This window comes from Haplochromis burtoni, unplaced genomic scaffold (genome assembly GCF_018398535.1).
Source record: "Haplochromis burtoni strain Fernald_Lab_line unplaced genomic scaffold, NCSU_Asbu1 Contig_545, whole genome shotgun sequence".
NCBI lineage: Eukaryota > Metazoa > Chordata > Actinopteri > Cichliformes > Cichlidae > Haplochromis > Haplochromis burtoni.
Window position 1 is genome coordinate 333,837 of NW_024582906.1, and position 20,053 is coordinate 353,889.

The window sequence follows — 20,053 nt, forward strand, 5'->3', positions numbered from 1 at the left end:
GAAGGGTGGCTGGCCTCTCCCTTAGAGATAGGGTGAGAAGTTCGGCCATCCGGGAGGGGCTCAGAGTAGAGCAGCTGCTGCTCCACATCGAAAGGAGCCAGCTGAGGTGGTTCGGGCATCTGGCAAGGATGCCCCCTGGGCGCCTCCTGGGCGAGGTGTTCCAGGCATGTCCCACCGGGAGGAGGCCCCGGGGCAGACCCAGGACACGCTGGAGAGATTATATCTCTCGGCTGGCCTGGGAACGCCTTGGTATTCCCCCGGACAAGCTGGAGGAGGTGGCTGGGGAGAGGGAGGTCTGGACCTCTTTGCTTAGGCTGCTACCCCCGCGACCCGACCTCGGATAAGCGGATGAAGATGGATGGATGGATGGATAGCTTCGCTTTTGGTCTCCACCAGCTCCTTAGAGAAAGATCTGGTTCTTTAGTTGCTAAATGCTCACGTGTTAATCACTAACTGTGTCTGTCTGATGCCACCAATAAGGACACCATGAATGCACTAAAGCTCCATAAAAACAACTGTAATGCTTGACCAATGCATTCATCGGGGTATTTAACAAAAAAATACACTCTCCCTGTTTAGGTACCAAACATGATCCCGCACAGGTTTTATATTGGTCACACCCCAAATGGCCTTAAACCATTAGTAGCAGAACCTCTACTCTGTTACCATTAAAGCACTTTAATAACAACTGAATAAGTAGCTGAAACCCCTAAACGCTCATTAAAGCTGAAGATTCAGTGGATAAGTCTCCGCAGGTTTTAAACATTTCTCACTTGATGAACTTATCTTTGATAAAATGTGCAGAGTGGGATCACTTAGGCTTGTATGACTATTTTGAGGGGACTTGGAATTAGTCTGTGTCCTTTTTGTCTCATCATGTAGTAGCCGTGCTTCATCAGTTTCTTTTCGTCTTTATGTTGCTTCTATAAATTCCCCACAGAGCTGACTCAGTTTGTCAGAGTAAATAAAAATTAGCTTACCAGCAGACCCTCCCCTCCTTCTTCCTCCACCTGTTCTCACTCTGTTCAGTATTTTGTTCTCACTCTGTGCTCATTCATGAATAAAGAAACAGGTCAGCCAGCAGAGACATCTCTACAAGCCTCCTTCTCCCCTGCCTGTCTGCATTGCTATAGGTGTACTATAGGTGTGTGTGTCTATTTGCGTACGTGTTCTCCAGAGGCCAGATGGCCTCGCTCTCGCTCTGGGGCTGTCTGAAGTGGCCCAGATATGTGTGCTTCTGCACCAGTTAATCTGCCGCCTGTTCAAATTGATATCAAATCACTCCATCCTCTGTGAGATGGAGAACGAGATGCAGGGAGAGTGATGTTGTTGTTATAAAACCTCTTGAAAAGATAGGATGGAGAGATGGAAGCAGGGATGGAGGGAAGGGAAGCGAGGAAGTGAGAGATGTGAACAGAGGTTAATTTATTGGATGTGACAGATGGAGGTCATATTAATATTTCATATCTGCTGATATGACCAGCTGAGGCTGCTGAGTATGCTCCACTTACTTGACGCTTTTCTTCCTTCCTTTTTTTAAGCATAAATATACGGCACATTTTGTACATATTCTTATACATATTTCCCTTTACTTACTAATTTGCATGCTCCATCTGCCTGGCAATTTTGCAATAAAGGCAATAAAGGCTATTTCTATTCCATTCTATTCTGTTAATGCAGAGTGAGTGGAATATGGAGAGATGCATATTTATAAGAGTCACATTTGCATTTCCTGCAACTAATTTGCAACTGTTTTGTTGTAGCTATGCAAATAATTTGTAATTGATATGCAGTTTTGTATCAGCAGATGAAGCTTGTCTAAAGAAATTTTTAAGAAAAATTCTTATTTTATTCAAAAAAGTGCAGATGTGCATTCATCTCACAGTTATACGTGCTTATTTTGTCAAGATTACCAAAAATGTATTTTTGGAATCTGTGTGAAGGATTAAAGATTAAATGCAGCAGAGAGCAAAAGCATGTTCTCGTTGGTTTCTGTGTGATGCCCTGAATGTGCTTTTGCATGTCCACATGTGAGCAGTTAGGCATCGTTTGTGTTTCTGTGCACATCTGTGTGTGCACACACTGCGGATGAATCTTATCCTGCTGGAGTGAGTCATCTCTGCAGCATACTGCAGTATCTGGGTTGTCTCCATATATGGACTATACATTCACCGTCTCTGATAAAGTCCTGACACTGTTTATCTTGGAGTTGAAAGTTTTCCATCTATAGCAAGTATTTCAGTGTGAGCAGGCGAGCCGTATGGAATTATTAAAGGACCCAAGATGCAGCACAACTGAGGTGAGGAAGCTTTATTAAAGGAGCGTGCTCAAACAAAGGCGAGGGTGGCAAAAACAGAACTGAGTAAAACCTAAACTGGGAAAACTAAGCATAGAAAACAAACCTGAAACCTAGAGACACATGGGGATGCAGGAGACATGGAGAGACAACCAGCGACAACAGAGGAAGACACACAGACAAACCAGCAACTAACAGAGGCAGACAGGTTTAAATACGGAGAAGGATAACGAGGGAATGAGACACAGAAGGCGGGCACAGCTGGAAGTAATCAGACATGACGGGACAGGGAAAACGTGAACTGAACATACTGAGATCAGACACGGACCTTCAAAGTAAAACAGGAAAAACACACACACTCATGCAAAGACACAGACTCAGAGACTTGGGCTAAACACAGAGACCTGACTACACTAGAGGTAATACACAGGCAGGGATGACACCAAACAGAGGGAGCACAAACTAAACCCTGGGAAACTAAAACACAACAGTCATAATACATAAAACTATCAAAAGTAAAAGTACAAAAAGTCACCAACCCAGGACCATGACAATCCGTCACATTTGCTCAATCAGAAGAGGGTGAGCTCTGCCTATACAGCTTACCTGTACAGGAAAAATCCAGAATCTGTTCTAATGGTCATCAAACCATGTTTTTATTGATTTATACTGAGGTTTCAAAACTCATCATAAAGGTACAGTGGAGGTCATCCAATGTCAACTTTATGGGGGAAAGAGTTAACTCTAAGAAGCCAGTGTTATCTTGTGTTGTCTTGTGTTATCTTGTTAATCTCTTTTAAGTGTTGCTGTATTTGGTATGTGTGCAGAAAATTACATAGTTTGGGAAACATACTGATCATGGTGTCACCAATCTTGCTAGTGTGACTTTTGGCCCCTGGCTCTGTATTCTGCAACAATTTTTGACGTAACCAGTGAGGCCATGCAAACCACTACTATAAAAACAGTAGCTCACTTATTTTGCCTGAGAGTAAAGGAACGCCTTTCAACAATATATTTTTGTGTGTTATTACGTTTTTAGTAAAACACTCTGAATTTCCCTGTATCTAAATAAATGTGATTGTACTTGAATGTTATCTGTAAATGTGTGGACATTTCTGTTATGTTGCCTGATGAAGTCATCAGAAAGCATGCAAAAAGACGTGATTGTTCTTGTTGTCGCATCTGATCTGGCTTAGTCAGCTCAACCTGCTGTTTTGTCTTTAAGGTCGAGTGTAACTCCAAACTGGACCCGACCAACACCACCTTCCTGAAGGTAAACGTTTGCTCTCGTTTCACCTACTGCTGCTGTAGATTCACTGAAGCAACATTTTAAAGTCAGACACACAAAGGAAAAGTAGACGTGTGATCATCAGCAATAAAACAACTTGTTTCAGTTTTCAGTAATTTTCTAAAAAGCTATTTTGACCCTTTTTACTTTAGTGTTGTGTTGTTCAAAGAAATATGTTTAATTTTGGTAAACATCCTAAATAGCTATTTCTTACAGTTTTTCTCAGTCGCTTTGGTGCGTTTCTCAGATCAGAATTGAAATTCTCATAACTATTAGTTCAACCTCCACAACACTCAGTCATTTGTGCACATCATAGTAGCAATTTCTCCTCTCTCTGAACAAACTGCAAATGATTTTGGACATGAATCAGTTGCTTCCATACATTTCCCTGCTGCTTTCTGACATTTCCATTTGCTTATGTCATGTCAGTCAAAAGTAATCATACCTATGGATGCTGAATAGTCGTTCCCAATAAAACTAATAGTCATACATCCATTGCTTGAGTCATCACACACAAAATTGTTGAACTAGTTATCACATGCCAAATATTGGCCATCTGTCAAGCAAATCCTATACCTTTCTGTATCATTTTTCCTGGAAATGTCTCCGAAATTGAACAATTGATCTCAGGTGAATTACAGCTGTCACTCATGAGGAGGCTCTACCAAATGGGTGATTTTATGTTTACATGTATTCTACAGTGAACAAGTGACTGTAGCATATTTTTCTTTTGCACAATTCTGTAGGATTACAAACACTTCTACACAATGGAAATGTGAAACGTACGTATTCAGTGTCTCAGTTACTCCCAAGACTCCCATAACATCTACAGTGACTTTACTGCACATTTCAGATGGCTGTACAGGTAGGCCATAGTGCTGTCGTCAGCATTTTCAGGTGTCACCAATTGTTTTTGCAATGGGAAACACTGAAATTATAAACTGTCATAGTGGAAACATGACAATGCCATTTGACTATCTTGTTCATAAAGATGGTGTCAAGACTTTTCATTTTGATGGCACTGACAGTTTCATTGACATGGATACTTGCTTTTGAGGTATGGATAATCAATTCTGTGCATGTGACGTGCTTTTGCAGGCTATCCACTAGGTTTTGCAGTTTGCACTAATTGTTTTGGGAAATGCACTAACTGCTGTGCAAATGTTAATGGTGTTCTGAGGAACGCACCAAAGCGACTGAGAAAAACTGTAATACTCTACATTGGAAGTAATTCAGTGTGTAGAAGTTGAATAATAAATCTGAACACATTTATGAACATATTCACAAACAAGAAATACTGGTAATAGCTTTAGAAATACTTGGGTCGATATATTCTGACAGAATGTTTCATAAAGAAGAAAATACAAGAAAAAGAATAACATAGACATTGTTTACCTTGATGATAGACCACCAAAGACACCAAACAGACAGATAGATAGATAGATAGATAGATAGATAGATAGATAGATAGATAGATAGATAGATAGATAGATAGATAGATAGATAGATAGATAGATCTGTCATATTCCACCACAGATAGCAGACAGAGATGGTTGATTGATCATATGCTAGTTGGCTGATGGCTGCTGTCTCCTCCCGTGGCAGATGGCTGACTCTGGTGGACTGCCCCAGCTCACACAGGTAACACAAACAAACCACTTTGCATCATGAAGATGCTACACAAACAAATAAAAACACCACAGAGCACGAACTCACCATCCACATTTAAGACACTGTTTGCTCAGAATTGAGTGGAATAAAAACTCTGATGTGTTTTTTTTTCCAGCCCGGCAAACTGACAGAAGCCTTCAAGTATTTCCTGCAGGGGATGGGCTACAGTAAGTCTCCAAACCGCCATAGTTAGTGAGACAGAGTGGGATTCAGTGTTTTTTGTTTTATTTTTAAAATTTACTTTCAGGTGTATTTTTGTAGTGTCGAGTGAGTGTGCTATGATGTATTTTATGCAGAGGGTTATGACCAATATTAATCTTGCCCTCTGTCTTCCTTGCCCCGTTCTTTCAGTCGCTAATGTGAAGGATCGGAGGTTGAGTGGAGGGCCAGGTACTTCCTCCTCCCCGTTCACCTCTGACCTGTTATTGCCCTATTCAATGACTGTGGCATTTTAGAATTTCTTTTGAATTTCATTTGGTTGTGAATATAATATTTTGGGCTGCAATTATTATTATTATTATTATGGTTATTTTTTTTTTTTACTTTTTCTCTCATTTTTGGAGTTTCTTTTATCCTAAGGACATTAACCCCCCATCTTTGTTTTATCAAATATAATTTTTCCTCCAATGGAAAAATATACTGCCCTTACTTCCACTCCCCCCATTCCTTTACCATTGCATCTCCAGTCCTGCTCTTTGCATGGCGTTCAGCTAGCTTTGAGCAAAGACTTTCAGAATAAGTTAACAATAATTCACCATGTCTTTAAAAAACGTAAATAAACTGTTGACAAAAACAAGTTGTTTTTAGTTACACTGGTTAAAAATTTATTTTTCCCTTGTATCACAGAAAGATGGAATGAAATGAACTGAACTTTGTTTAGAAGATTTTAAAAAGCATAGCTTACCTGATAGGAGAATTTTAAGTCCAGAGCTTTGAGTGTTTTTCTGCAAATAGCCATGATTTTCTGACCTTATTTAAAACTCAGCTTTGATATTCAAATATCCCAGGGTTACCTTTGCATTCCAATTTATTACAAATTATGGATTTTTGCTCATTTTTCCTATCAGCAAATTTTAGTTTTATTTTCAGTGGGGAGCAAAACAAAATACTCAGGTAATAATGGAGATCAAAGAAGAAATATTAAACTTTAACGTGCAAATTGGCTGAAAACAGGCTCCTGAGGTTGGTCTTTGTCTACTGACTGTGTAAGTGAAAAACTGTAGGCTAACCTGTGTGGTGTTAAAACTGTCAGGGATGCTTTTCTGGGTTGTTTCACCTTCCTGAAGGAGCCATAATAAGTCAGTGAAATGTGAATACAGGTTAACTTAATCCTGATTACTCTAAGGAAATCCAAAACTGTCTTTGCTCAACTTGTTATCTTTCTTCAGTACAGTCATTTAATAATGACTAAACAAACCCAGTTCCACACTAATCATAGTCTGTTCCCATGAGAACAACTAAGCTTATTATATCACAGACTGAGTACATGGTGCTGCCAATGTGTCTCCAGGTAGACACATTAACAGCTTTAATTAACAAGCCTAACAATTCATGACTGTTGTATGAGCCAGTCAGCTGCCGTTTCTCACCTGCTATGAAGAAACATATTCTTCAGTTATCCACATTAGCATGTGCTCCCTACATCCCCCCCAACATCTACTGATTGCACTTTTTTATTTATTTTTTCAAAAATGTAAGAAATTTGACATGTTGAAATTTCTCCCAGTGCCCTCAGCCAGTATGACCCGCCTAGCTCGCTCCAGGACGGCTTCCCTGACCAGCGGCGGCTCCGTGGAGGGATCCCGCTCACGAGCCTGCACCCACTCGGACAGCACTGAGGGAGTCGGCGCAGTCACCCATACCATGGAGGTGTCCTGCTGAGAAACCACAGGAAGAAAGAGGGAGGGAGGAAGTAGAGGGATGGAGAGAGAAACAGTGAGGCGGGCTGTGCAAACAAGAGGTGGAATTGAAGGTGTGAGAGAGGTGGTCAGGCTTGATGGAGAGGGATAGTAATATTTGAAGACAGCTCTCTTTGTCTTCATCTACGTCCTCCGTATCCCTGTGTCTGCCATTTTCTTCCCTCCTCCACTGTAAAATTCCATATGTAACGCTACTTTAACACCCTAAACACATTTAAATATCCACCTCAATTTCCTTTCTCCCACCACTCAATGATTTAGCATTTACTCTTGAAGTGTCATTCTTGTGTTTGCTGAGTGTGGCCTCATCCTTTGCGTGCACCCTTTCTAACCTCCCACCCCCCAAACACACAAAACAGTAATTCTGTCAACAGTCCATACAGAAATATGCTGTAAAGAGCTAGTGATGAAATCTGGTACGAGCTGGTAAAAGTGCAGGACATAGCAATGAGAGCCAGACCGTTCTCACTCCCGAGGCGTAACATCCCGACGTTTTGTCACGTCCCGCCGCGTTCCCGAGGAACGCGAAAGGTGACCTTCCGCGTTCTTATGGTATGCGCCGGGTTATGGCAGAAATCCAGTGGAATGACGGTCCCGCGGTAATAGACGTTCCAGCCCTGTATTCCAGCCCTAAACCTAACCTTCTCCCTAACCCTAACCATAACCTTGTTCCTAAGCTTAACCACCACTTTAATGACGTTAAATAGTGTTTTCCCAAGCGATTTGAAGGAGAAGAGTAAACATGTGTAGATTGAGTCCAAACGGTTGTCATAGGTCCTCAGTTTTCCGATGTCATCTTGTAGGAACGTGTTGGGTGCCCGAAAACGTAATATGTTGACGATTTGTCACCTAGCGTAAAATGTTACGCTTTGGGATGAGAACGTGTTGCGAGAGCAGTACTTTTATGGGGTGTTTTCTGTTTTTATGTGACAGATTGTGAGCATCTCTCTCTGTGAAGTTTGAGAATCATGCCGGGGGGGGTGTCCAGAATTAGGCAGACGGCAGAGCACAGCATGTCGTAGCCGAGTGCACCTGTAGCGCTAGAGAGGATTTGTAAGCATAGTTAGAGCTCACAACGCTGCTTTAAAGCTGCACTTGGTAAGACCTTATTTCAAATTTGTGAACTATAACTAGATTGAAACAGTGTGATATCGTCAGTATATGCTTCGACTTATCTCCATTGATGCATTTACATTAAAATATTAATAGTCCAGGTTTATAACAGCTCAAACTTTGAAATAATAAGCTATTTTTCAGGCTGTCTGTGCTTCTGCATGTGTAGTATCTGAGACATATTCTGAGGCTCATTACCTCAAAACAGGAAATTACACATGGGCCGCCAGTCACAAGCGCACCAAAACCAAGCCACTACACCACCAGGGAGCTTTATCAGTTTATCTGCTTTACCTTCTTCTTTTTGCCACAATAATATTTACATTAACGTCTTTGAGTCATCTTGATTTTGCGTGAGAAGACAATCTGGAGCTGTTTGGTATCAAATGAGCCAAAAATTATTTAAAAACATCAAATCCAACGTAGCCAATGTAGCAGCAAAGTTGTTATGAAGCACTTGAAAAACACCTTCTGTGAAATCAAGTGAGCCTGAAACTATTAATATCTTACACTGCAAAACATGTAAATGCTTAATAAAGACGGTGGAAAATGCACCCATACGAGCAAAATACTTATATATAGTTTGCAAAGTGAGGAATATTAATGTAGCTATATGAGCTTGAAGTGCAGATTAACCTGTTTGTGTTAACGAGGAACTTGTCAGAAAGCTAGAATTTACATTTCAATTGCATTTAAAAAATCGTTTATTCACAGAAAGCCCCTTTACACTCCCATCATGAGCAGGGCCGGCACAGGAACGTTACAATGCATCAGCTCCAAAATTTCGCTTGGAGCTAAAATAGCGTAATACACCAGAGTGCAGCTTTAAGCCGCGTGTCATCTCACATTTCTCAGACAATCCACTGCATAATACTAGAATAGAAGAAGTATTTATTAACATGTATATGCATGTCAATGTGAAAGTAATCTTAGGGCATTCTAGTATGTAATTAGTTTCTAGTATTAGGGCATTCTTCATTAGCACCTTACATGTGGCTAGTTAAATAGAGCCATGGATGCAAACACCTTCATTAGTCTGCAGCTGTAGTGCATGGATGTGGTTCTCGCCATAGGCAGCTCTTTGTGGTCTCTTAAGATGACAATCACAGCCTGACTCAAACCAAACTTGACCAGGGAGGGGAGCTGAGGCAGGACCAGGCCAGCCCGACAAGCTCTCGTTTCTGGGTCGACGTCACAGAAACTTGCCTTCCGTTACAGCATCCAGCCCCTCTTTGTGGATATACCAAAGCTACCCACCCACACAAACACACACACACACACACATTTTCGCACATCTACTGAAGTGAAAGCTGCGTGGGCTGGATTTTGTAATGGAAAAAAAGGAATACACAAAATTCACATGCAAGATGGAATCCATTGCTATGTGGTTAGTGGGTGTTTTGATGTGCCGTGAAGCCACGATCTCACTGGTGTAGTGCAACATAGTGAGTATAGATGTGTAGTTTTAGACTAGTGCAACTGTGTGCTGCAATCTGCTGTAATCCTGGATCACCTTAATAGTGATCAGGGATGGGCTCCCTTGGATTTTAGCTCATTAATGTGCAGGATTCATGTACCATAGTCACCTTCGTCTGCTTTCAGTTTTACAGGAAAACCCTTTGGTCCCCTGTCAAAAGGGGCGTAGCTACCAATTGCTGAGGTGTGCACTTCCCTGAGGCAGCCTGTAAGGGGCGGGGCTTTTTTGGCGCCATTTGGGCTCCAAGCTCGGAATGTAGGGTAACCCCCAGCCACTTAAAAAAAACAAAACCCCTCCCTCTAAAAAAATAAAAATAAAATAAAACAAAAAAAAAATCACTAGGTGCCCCGGCTCTCACAGGCAAACCCAGCTGCACCCTAAAGGGCTATCAGCTGAAGTCACTTTTTAAGATGTCGGTAGTGTTTTAGTCATAGTTGTGAGCACCAGGGGGCCCTAAAAAGCAACAGGCTGGGAATGAAAATGAGAAAATGCTATATTTGTGTAAAGAGGAAGGGAAAAGATCATTACCAAAACACAGAGAGAGATTCTGACCTGAAACATGGCTGAATGAATGTTAAAGGAAAAGAATGTGAATTCGTTTAAGCTGGAGAGATTGTTGAATTGCTTGAAATATTCAGTAATGGTCTCAAAACGCAGAAAACAGGGATCAGATCAAAGACGTTCTTATAGAATCTCATCGGCCAACTTCACAAAAACTCAAGGTTGCATGTAGCAGATTTTGTGATCATTTTCACTGTTTCTTCTGTTCACTAAGCTATTTTCTGCCATCCTCCTACATGACTCAAACTGCCTGGGGGGGCTCCTGAATGTATCTTGTCCCTTTTTGAAGTGCTGTACAGTATTGTCAACCCACACCTCATCCTCACTATGTTTTCCATTTCTTTTATCTTTGACATTTAACCATGTACATGAAAACCCATCTCCTATCTGCTCCTTCCTCTTCGAGGTCTTTAAATAGTGAAGTTGAATTGTGAAAGTCCACAGGTCCTGTAAGCTAGCGCTGGATCAGTTTGTATAGACCTTGGTCCTCCTTGCACTTGTAGATACTTCTTATTTATAGAGCGAGTTACCCCAACCGAGCACTCGAACATTACCGTATTGTGAGAAAATGTATTTCTTTTCCTCTTCTCTTGGAGATTTTTTTTAAAGACAACAATAGGGTGTAACCTCTTCTTGGTATTTTATTGGTCCATGTGCTAACACTATTTCTCTTCTTACTGCCATTATGACCAATTTGTATTGAGCAATAAGTTCTTTTTTCTCATTTGGATCGTTTCATATTGTGGGAGTCTTCCCTCTGAGCTTGTTTCTATTCACAACAGTAGGACTCTTACCGACTTCGTTGTCATCCAGATGTGTACTGTAAAGTTTAAATATATTATATAAATACATATACAAAGTAAACTGTCTCTGTCAATGTACTGATCAAGTAACAAGTGAGAAATAAAGACTTTACGTCAGAATTTGACGACTCAGGTGTTTTCTGTCACGTTTTGGGTGCATGGGAAGCCTAATAGAGAGACGCCCTTAGACACCAAAAATGTGGTTAATATAGAGGAGCTCACTGAAATGATTTCCTTCCAAAATAGTTGGACGAGTAAATGCCAGACCCTCTTAGAAACAGTTCAACAATAGCATTGTTGTTATTCAAGGTTCTCTTCATAACCAGCGCAATGTTGCGTTTATGATGCCAGAGGCCACAGGGTAAAGTGTGGTTTGAGGCCTGTTCTTATACAAGCTTGCTCTCTGTGCGCAAGCTAGCTTTGACTAGCAGTCTATGTACTGTACACCTGAGTAATGGGAACATATACCAGATACATACAATGTAGGCAAGTAATAAAATATTCAAAGTAGATCATCTCATTAAAACGTTTGAAAATAATGTGAACATACATTTGGAAACTGTTAGCTCTGTCTAGCACAGGTCCACCGCTGGAACGAGACAATTTAACTACACAGCAAAAGCATTGAACACCAAGTAGGCAAAGTTCTTTGTGTTGCTCATGCACGAGGGAGACCTGCCTGGAGCCAAGTGTCGTTCCACCCACTTGACCTCCGTCAGACTCTCAGCCAGGTTCCCCATAGCACTCCTTTTATTGTGGTTACATGAATATCATAGGTTCATTAACATATGACGTCTACATACACACAAAGAGTACCTTGCCTGTGCGTTGTGTAAGTATGTGTGTGTGTGTGTGTGTGTGGGGGGGTCAAGATGTGACCCTGTGAAGACTCCCCAAAGCTGGTGCCAGGAGTCTAGCGGTCCATCTAAACAAAAGGCACTTAGCCTAAAACTGATATAGCTACGTTTATCCGACCATAAAACAATAAGAGAAGGTTTGACCTCTCCCAGGATGTAGGTGTGAATGCCAGAACACTCTGGAATGTACACAAAGCCTTTGCAGACTATTAAGGATCAAACCTCTACCAACATGACATTGATTATAACACTCTAAGCATATATGAGTAGATATTTCTAAGCATAAATGGCAATCAACAATACAAATCTAACAGAAACTTGTAGTTTGTAAACTTGTAAATCAAACATTTTGAAGGTGGCGAGAAGAAGGGTCAACATGTTTCAGCCAACTGATGTTGGAGATGAGGGAACTATTAGGCAAAATATCAGAAGTCATTTCTGGTACAGAAGGCAATACCCAGCACTGAGGCCTTGTCTGCTGAAGGATATTGCATCTTTTTATAATATTGTGGAAATACCATACCTTGTGGTCTTTAAATATTTCTAATTTTCAGAAGTGAGATGTGTTTGCCAGTTGAACTGACTTCCTGATGGAGTCGTATAATATACCAATGACGTGGATTTGCTCAAGCTTTCCAAAGCTGTCCACATCTCTCTTTACGTCTGAGTTGCTCTTTACCCTTTTTGTAAAGCTGATGTCAGTTAAATTCTACACTTCCTATACAATTACTTGATCTAAATTTATACCAGTAGCTCCATGCTGACTTTTGAAACATAGCCTGAATATAACACTGAATAAAAACACACCAGAAGTGTATGATTTTAATTGATTGAAGGAAAACAGTAAAAAGAAAGAGACAACAGTAAATTGGTTTAGTATATAAATTGATAATGCATATTGTGTATAGTATGTGTCATTTTTCAGAAATTCAATGCTTGTTTTTATTCTTTAATAACTATTACTGGAGTCAGTATTTAGCTTCAGGACTGATTATCCAGTAACTCAAACTGCACCTTGTAAGAGACCATGTAGGAGTCACAGTAGGCATGAAGCATCTGGTCCACAGGGCTGTAGTTCAGGGCTTGAATGTTAGGAGCCAACTTCTTCATGAAGATGCCAACGTTGAACCTCTCCTGTCCCGTCACGGGGTTGAAGGAGTAAAAGATCTCCTCGACCTCTTGGTTGACGTAACGTGTGGCGTAGAGGACGCCGCAGGCCATGAAGGTGTTGGTCACTGCCTGCTTGTAGACTGAAGTGTGCCAGGTTTGTCCGAGCTTTGGTGGTTCACCTTCTTCCACCTTGGACAGAACCAAGTTGCCAAAGTCCTGGGTGGTGGTGTAGACCACCCAGATGCCAGACTCATCTGTTGCCAGGTCCAGGTCAGTGCATTGGTAGCATTCCTCAAGGTTGCAGAAGTTACCCTTTGCATTGTACCTGATTAACAGAGGACAGAAATGAATGTTTTACACCAAAAAATGTCATGTTTGCTTATCTCTTATAGACCTGTACTTTATGGTTTCTCCTTTTTAAAAGAATATATTTCCCATGAGAGTGTTTGCAAAACTAATATTGATACTGAGTAAAATATGAGTAAAAAGAGTATTTGCTATTCTTGTTATAAAAATAAAAACTGTATTTATTATCTTTATTACAAAATAACCATTTTTAAAAACAGAGTTAAGTGACTCAACCTGGTTCCTTTGGGTAGAGCTAAGGTGGTAACAATTTTGGAAGTGAGGTTGAAACAACAAACAGCACCCTTGTTGTAACAGTTGTAGTACAAAGCGCCTCCATACAGAACATTATTTGGACCTTGGATGGTGTTGGTAGTTGGATTCGAGGGGTGGATCTGGACGTTACCTGAAAAAGGAAGAAAAAGATAATAACTGACAAGCCTGATTAAAAAACAAAACCTATTACATTTTAAAATACTGTTTTTCTATTATCCACAAAAAAATAATTGTGCTTTTTGGTGGGTACATCTTTTCATTGGTCTTTGATTATTGTTTAATTTATTTTCAGGATCACAAACATTCTCTTGTGTGTCAATCCTCTGCTGAAATTAGCCTTCAACAAATTTGAAGTGTATTCCCGTCTGACCCAATGTTGCTAAAACCAGCAGTGCCTAGCTTTTTAAAAAGTTAAATGACTGAATTTTCTTTAAAATTAGTTACACCTTCAGGGTGAACCTTTGGTGCTGAGATTGTCAGGAAGATAGCTGGATTTTGAAAGTATCGGAAGATTTCGCATGATTCATGCTGTGTTTTTAAAAAAAAAAAACCTACTGAGAGACTGGAAGAGTTTAGTGGAGTCACTATCTACAAGTTACTTTTAGACTGGCAGTATAGACAGAGCAACGTGATTAGGGATGGGTATTGATAAGATTTTCACGATTCCGATTCCATTTTCGATTCTGTTTAACGATTCGATTCTTTATCGATTCTCTTATCGATTCTTTTTTAAAAAAGGAGAACACTAAGGTCGATTAGCTTAGAACTTTGTTTTATATCTTCTCTTTGAACAAGATAGAAATTTAGGAGTAACATGGCCTTACAAACCCAACAGTGAGATCTTAAGAGATCCAGCCTACGGCTCTTCAATGGGGTGTCACAGGGTCCCCAGGAAAAAAATGTAAATGTAAAATAATAAAATAAATATTCTTCTGTAGCAATAACAAAGTATAACATAAATTATTCTGTAGCAATTACACAAGAATATCCAGTAATGTCCCTGCCTACAATTAAACACATTCACTTACCGAAAATCGGGGGCATCTGCTGTGGCAAATGGGTGCAAGCCTTTTACCACAAACTTAGTCACTGCTCGGTGACATTCGTCTATCCTGGCCTGAAAGGAGACGCTACCGGTAGACTGCAGCGAGAACTGCCAGCATCTGAGCCAGCCAGACTCTGTCTTCTCATCATGGTCACCTAAATGCACAGTAATGGCAGGTTTTGTAATAAGGCAGATCGTGCTAACATAATATGCACTGTTAGTTGATTATTTATCTGCCGCATTAACGGGAGAGGACGTGCAAACAGTTACCGCTGCTGCTGGGTTGAGATTCACGAGTCCGGAGCGGAATTAAAAACACGACATTCATTTAAGGTCATCGCGTGTTTTGTGAGCAAATGCTTTTGCATATTCGTAGTGTTTCCTCCCTTAAATGAAATATCTACTTTCGTTTGCAAGTTGCCCTGTTGTCATCCGTTCTCGTAAAGTATAACCAAACTTTGAGTGTTTGAGCCGCCATGTTTCCTGCCAGGTAAATGACGCTCCGCAACGTGGACGTCTAGGGCGACTGGAATCGATATACGACAATTCCAAGGAATTTTGAAACAGTGGGAACCGGTTCTCAACAAGAACTGGTTTTCGATACTCATCCCAAATGTGATGCTGTTATAGAGCCAGTTCTGCTTTTGTGAAACAACTTACATTTCCACAATTTTGGGAACTTGACTCTATAGTGTGACTAGCAGAAGTGTTTAGTTCTAGCTTACATTTTTTTATTGGAGGAAAGTCCGTCTGCATCTTGCCTTCCGTACTGTAAATAGTTTACACTTAAATGTTCCCCAGTATGCCACAAAAAATATTACAAAAGGACAGGTTCTTACCAGGGACGCTCACCCCAATGATGAGAGAGCTCAAGGTGGAATAGAAACGGACGTAGTGGGCATATCTGTTGCTGGAAGTCAATATTACCCGCCAATACCAACTCTCCTTCCCGGCTTCTGGTTTGGGATCCCGACCCCAGGCACCATACTTGTATGAACCAGGATACTCTCCTGCTGTGTAGACCCTCGGTTCACTTATATTCAGAAACTGACCATAGGGACAATTACCTGAGGATAAAATGTTAAAGGAAACGAAGCGAGAGTGTTAATTTGCATGGCAGATTTCTTCCCATATATGGCATTAGTAGTTCATTCAGCAGGATTATAGTCAAGGTAAGACTACTATTTATATCTGCAAGAGTTAATGTTTGGTTGCATTGCTCTGCTCCGGGCCTTTCATGGAGAGTGGAGAGCAGCAGCAAAACTCCAGTACAGAACACAGCAGGCATCATTGTCAACCGATATGGCAATGATTAATCAACATACAGAATGCAAGAAAGCTCTGTGCTGGAAATTGGTTGCAAAGTTGTTGGTTACAAATGGAGAGTCCTCTTCTCACACTAAGGTTAATTTTGGAGTTTCACAGGGTTCAGTGCTAGGACCAATTCTGTTTACATTATACATGCTTCCCTTAGGCAGTATCATCATTAGAAGACATAGCATACATTTTCACTGCTATGCTGATGACACCCAGCTCTATCTGTCCATGAAGCCAGATAACACACACCAATTAGTTAAACTGCAGGAATGTCTTAAAGACATAAAGACCTGGATGGCCGCTAACTTTCTGCTTCTTAATTCAGATAAAACTGAGGTTATTGTACTCGGCCCTGAAAATCTTAGAAATATGGTATCTAACCAGATTCTTACTCTGGATGGCATTACCTTGGCCTCCAGTAACGCTGTGAGGAACCTTGGAGTCATTTTTGACCAGGACATGTCCTTCAATGCACATATTAAACAAATATGTAAGACTGCGTTCTTCCATTTGCACAACATCTCTAAAATTAGAAATATCCTGTCTCAGAGTGACGCTGAAAAACTAGTTCATGCATTTATTACTTCCAGGCTGGACGACTGTAATTCATTATTATCAGGATGTCCTAAAAACTCCCTGAAAAGCCTTCAGCTAATCCAAAATGCTGCAGCAAGAGTCCTGACAGGGACTAGAAAGAGAGAGCAGATTTCTCCTGTTTTGGCTTCCCTTCATTGGCTTCCTGTTAAATCCAGAATTGAATTCAAAATCCTGCTCCTCACATACAAGGTCTTAAATAATCAGGCCCCATCTTATCTTAATGACCTTGTAGTACCATATCACCCTATTAGAGCACTTCGCTCTCGCTCTGCAGGCCTACTTGTTGTTCCTAGAGTAAAAGTAGAATGGGAGGCAGAGCCTTCAGTTTTCAGGCCCCTCTTCTGTGGAACCAGCTTCCAGTTTGGATTCGGGAGACAGACACTATCTCTACTTTTAAGATTAGGCTTAAAACTTTCCTTTTTGCTAAAGCATATAGTTAGGGCTGGACCAGGTGACCCTGAATCCTCCTTTAGTTATGCTGCAATAGACGTAGACTGCTGGGAGATTCCCATGATGCATTGAGCATTTCTTCTTCAGTCACCTTGCTCAGTCGTTATGTATTTAATAGACCTCTCTGCATTAAATCGTACTTATTATTAATTTCTGTCTCTCTTCCACAGCATGTCTTTATCCTGTTTCCTTATCTCACCCCAACTGGTCGCAGCAGATGGCCCCGCCCCTCCCTGAACCTGGTTCTGTAGGAGGTTTCTTCCTGTTAAAAGGGAGTTTTTCCTTCCCACTGTCGCCAAAGTGCTTGCTTATAGGGGGTCATTTGATTGTTGGGTTTTTCTTTGTATGTATTATTGTAGGGTCTACCTTACAATATAAAGCACCTTGAGGCAACTGTTGTTGTGATTTGGCGCTATATAACTAAAACTGAAAACTAAAAATTGAATTCAATTTAAAGTGGCTTGCAGAAATGTGGACATGCTAAAGCAGCTTAAATAGCACACTTTTTGATATCTGCCAAATTAATGTTGGGTATCTGTGCCGGTGTGGAGATATGCAAATGCTATGCTATAGTCAGATCGCTTTGAGCTGCATGAAGGAAGCTTTTGGGGATTACCATGTGGAGGCTCAGTGGGTTGGTGGGTGGGATGAAGCCCGTTCTTGCATTGTTCCAGGTCCCTCTTCAGGCGTTGGTTGGCTTGTTGTCTTTTCACCACTTGCATTGTGTCAAATGTCTCTAGCTCCTGCATCTCTTCTCTCAGGTCCTGAAGCTGACATCACAGATATCTGATCAAAAACTCATTTTATTTGCACGTAAAATATGGTAAGAGTTTTGAATGAGCATTTACTCAAAATACAAGCTGACACATGAAAATGGTGCATTAAGTAAGGCTGGGTTTATGCCTGACTGAAGACCTTGCCATGGATAAAAATTAGACAAAGTATTTATTCTACAGGTAGAAACAATATTTTGTGTTGAGCCTTTAATTGGGAGCAGTCTTTGAGGAAAACAAGAGCAACCACTGAGCAGTCTGTGAATTAGAGAAGCAGACTACTTTTTGAGAAGGCTGCCAGGCTCGGCACATACAGTGAGAAGGCCAAGTCATAGCAGTACTGTGACTAAGCAGACTATAGTGTTGTTATGATGTATTTCTGTCATTGCAGAATTTATAGAATTCAGTAGCTTCAAAAACATCAATTTCAGTAACTCATTTTGAAAATGTTCTAATGGGAATGTAAATTATTTTAGATGTGTGTAAGTCAGAGTGACCATTTTCTTTGTCTGCCAAGTACCAAGACTTCAGAGATCAAGTGAAAAAAGCATTCTACGTTAAAACGCGATCGAGACTTGAAAAGCAAGTTCTTAATATAATGCCTCATCTGTTTGTGAATTTACCTGCTGAGTTGTCGCAGCAGTAACACGCTCCTGTTCCAGACTGGTGCTGTTGAGCTTATCAATCAGCTCATTGATCTCAATCATTTCGTTCTCTATGACATAGAGGCTGAGAACGCCGTAGAGCTCTCCATCATCTTCTTTCTCCAGAATCGATACATCCTTCTCCAGTACAGGCAGACGTCGATCCAAACCAAGGAGCAAACTCTCCAGCTCTATAATCTGCAGGCAGAGCAGTGGTTATAAACTACTTAGCATGAATGCACACATACATGCACACATACACACACACACACATACCTTCTGTGGCATAAGGTTGCTGTTGCAGTCTAAGGCAGCACCTTGAACTCTTTCCAGTTTGTCATGAGGGAAAGTTTTCTCAGATTGTGCAAATTCACAGACACAATTCTCAGACAAAGATATCTGAAATTTAAAATGTTAAACAAAGCACAAGTCAATTAATAAAAAGCAGTTAATTTAATTAAAATATCACAATGTCTTCTGTGTTTTCTTACCTGCTGGGTGATGGTAAACAGCACACACAGTGGAACAATCACATACAGCTTCATGTTGGATCGCTCGGCAGAACTGCATGAAAGTGTCTTAGTGTGATTTTGGCATGTGTGCGACTGCAGCACCTAACTTGTGTACACTCCCATTAAGCTCTACTGTGAGCGTGTGTTGAGTTTCACTTCCCCTCTTGTGGTTGGGATTGCAGCAACACATGAAATTTTCTACCTGATGAGGAAAAATTGAACGAGTGACAGATGGGGGTCCTGCTGCTCCATTACTGATGAGGAGAACAAACACTTTGTTTGGAGAAGCACAAAAATGACTTTTTGGAAAAGGTCTGTCATCCACCAAACAGTTATTACTCATATTCCCAAAGCACCAAAATGTTAGCATCAGATCCTTTAACTTCAACATCCACCAGGAATCAGCCAGTGGCTTAGGAGTACTGCTAGGGTTGGGTTGCATTTGAGCTACATGCTGAACAAACATATTTTCAGAAACTAGAAGATGTTGATTTCAAAATGAACTCTTATCTTTTGTACTTGGTCTTACGGACCTTGCACACATTTCCAGTTATGCATTTCACATAGAGAGGTTGGACCTCCTGCACATCCTCCAGATACTGAGTTGGAGATCCTGGTAGAGCTACTTTGTCAGAGCAACACTTTTATGACATCCCTAAAATATTATCATGCTCTGTGACACATTTTCCTCCTGGGGCTCTTCACTTCAATACAGTTTAATTTATACAGCTCCAGATCACAACAACAGTTGCATCAAGGCACTTTTTATTGCAAGCTAAACACACTACAGAAAAAAACAAAAAAATATTTGTTCTGGTTTATGGTTTATGTGTAAAAATGTGTAAAAATTACAATGTTTATTTTTTTTTCTTTTTTTTTTTTTTTAAACACCTGAAAAATTCTCAAAAGCCAAAAATATCACGTAGCACAGGATTGGAGTTATGTAGTACTTTGCCTTTTAAACACATTAGCTTTAGGCAGACTAAACCATCTGAGGTC

General features: G+C 40.6%; 2 protein-coding genes across 8 annotated transcripts in view; one reads left to right on the forward strand and one right to left on the reverse strand.

The window, feature by feature from the left end:
- Positions 1-11,248, forward strand: part of ndrg4 (NDRG family member 4) — a 61,314-nt gene extending 50,066 nt beyond the window's left edge. For 5 of the 7 annotated variants that reach the window (XM_005947674.3, XM_005947678.3, XM_005947677.3 and 2 more), the window contains 5 exons: positions 3,522-3,569; positions 5,190-5,225; positions 5,371-5,422; positions 5,607-5,645; positions 6,982-11,248. In XM_005947674.3, the coding sequence (XP_005947736.1) occupies positions 3,522-3,569; positions 5,190-5,225; positions 5,371-5,422; positions 5,607-5,645; positions 6,982-7,136 (330 nt within the window). In that variant the 3' untranslated portion in view covers positions 7,137-11,248. The remainder of the gene's footprint in view (positions 1-3,521; positions 3,570-5,189; positions 5,226-5,370; positions 5,423-5,606; positions 5,646-6,981) is intronic. The other 2 variants (XM_005947676.3, XM_005947681.3) reach the window with 1 other exon arrangement.
- A 1,544-nt stretch (positions 11,249-12,792) lies between these two features.
- On the reverse strand, positions 12,793-19,183 carry LOC102289382 (olfactomedin-4). The gene is made up of 7 exons (XM_042214294.1): positions 19,034-19,183; positions 18,819-18,941; positions 18,522-18,740; positions 17,742-17,895; positions 15,601-15,828; positions 13,678-13,846; positions 12,793-13,420 (listed from the first exon to the last, which is right to left on the reverse strand). The coding sequence occupies exons 1-7, from the start codon at positions 19,085-19,087 to the stop codon at positions 12,967-12,969; spliced, it is 1,401 nt and encodes a 466-aa protein (XP_042070228.1). The 5' UTR covers positions 19,088-19,183; the 3' UTR covers positions 12,793-12,966.
- Between the last annotated feature and the right edge of the window lie 870 nt (positions 19,184-20,053).

What these genes read in the sequence shown, in the direction of transcription:
- LOC102289382 (XM_042214294.1), bottom strand. Translation starts at nt 19,087, where the DNA reads ATGAAGCTGTATGTGATTGTTCCACTGTGTGTGCTGTTTACCATCACC. An exon ending in CATTGGGGTGAGCGTCCCTG is followed by an intron (nt 13,847 to 15,600) that starts GTAAGAACCTGT and finishes TTCCTTTTTCAG; the next exon opens with GTAACGTCCAGATCCACCCC. An exon ending in GCTCTACCCAAAGGAACCAG is followed by an intron (nt 13,421 to 13,677) that starts GTTGAGTCACTT and finishes TCTGTTAATCAG; the next exon opens with GTACAATGCAAAGGGTAACT.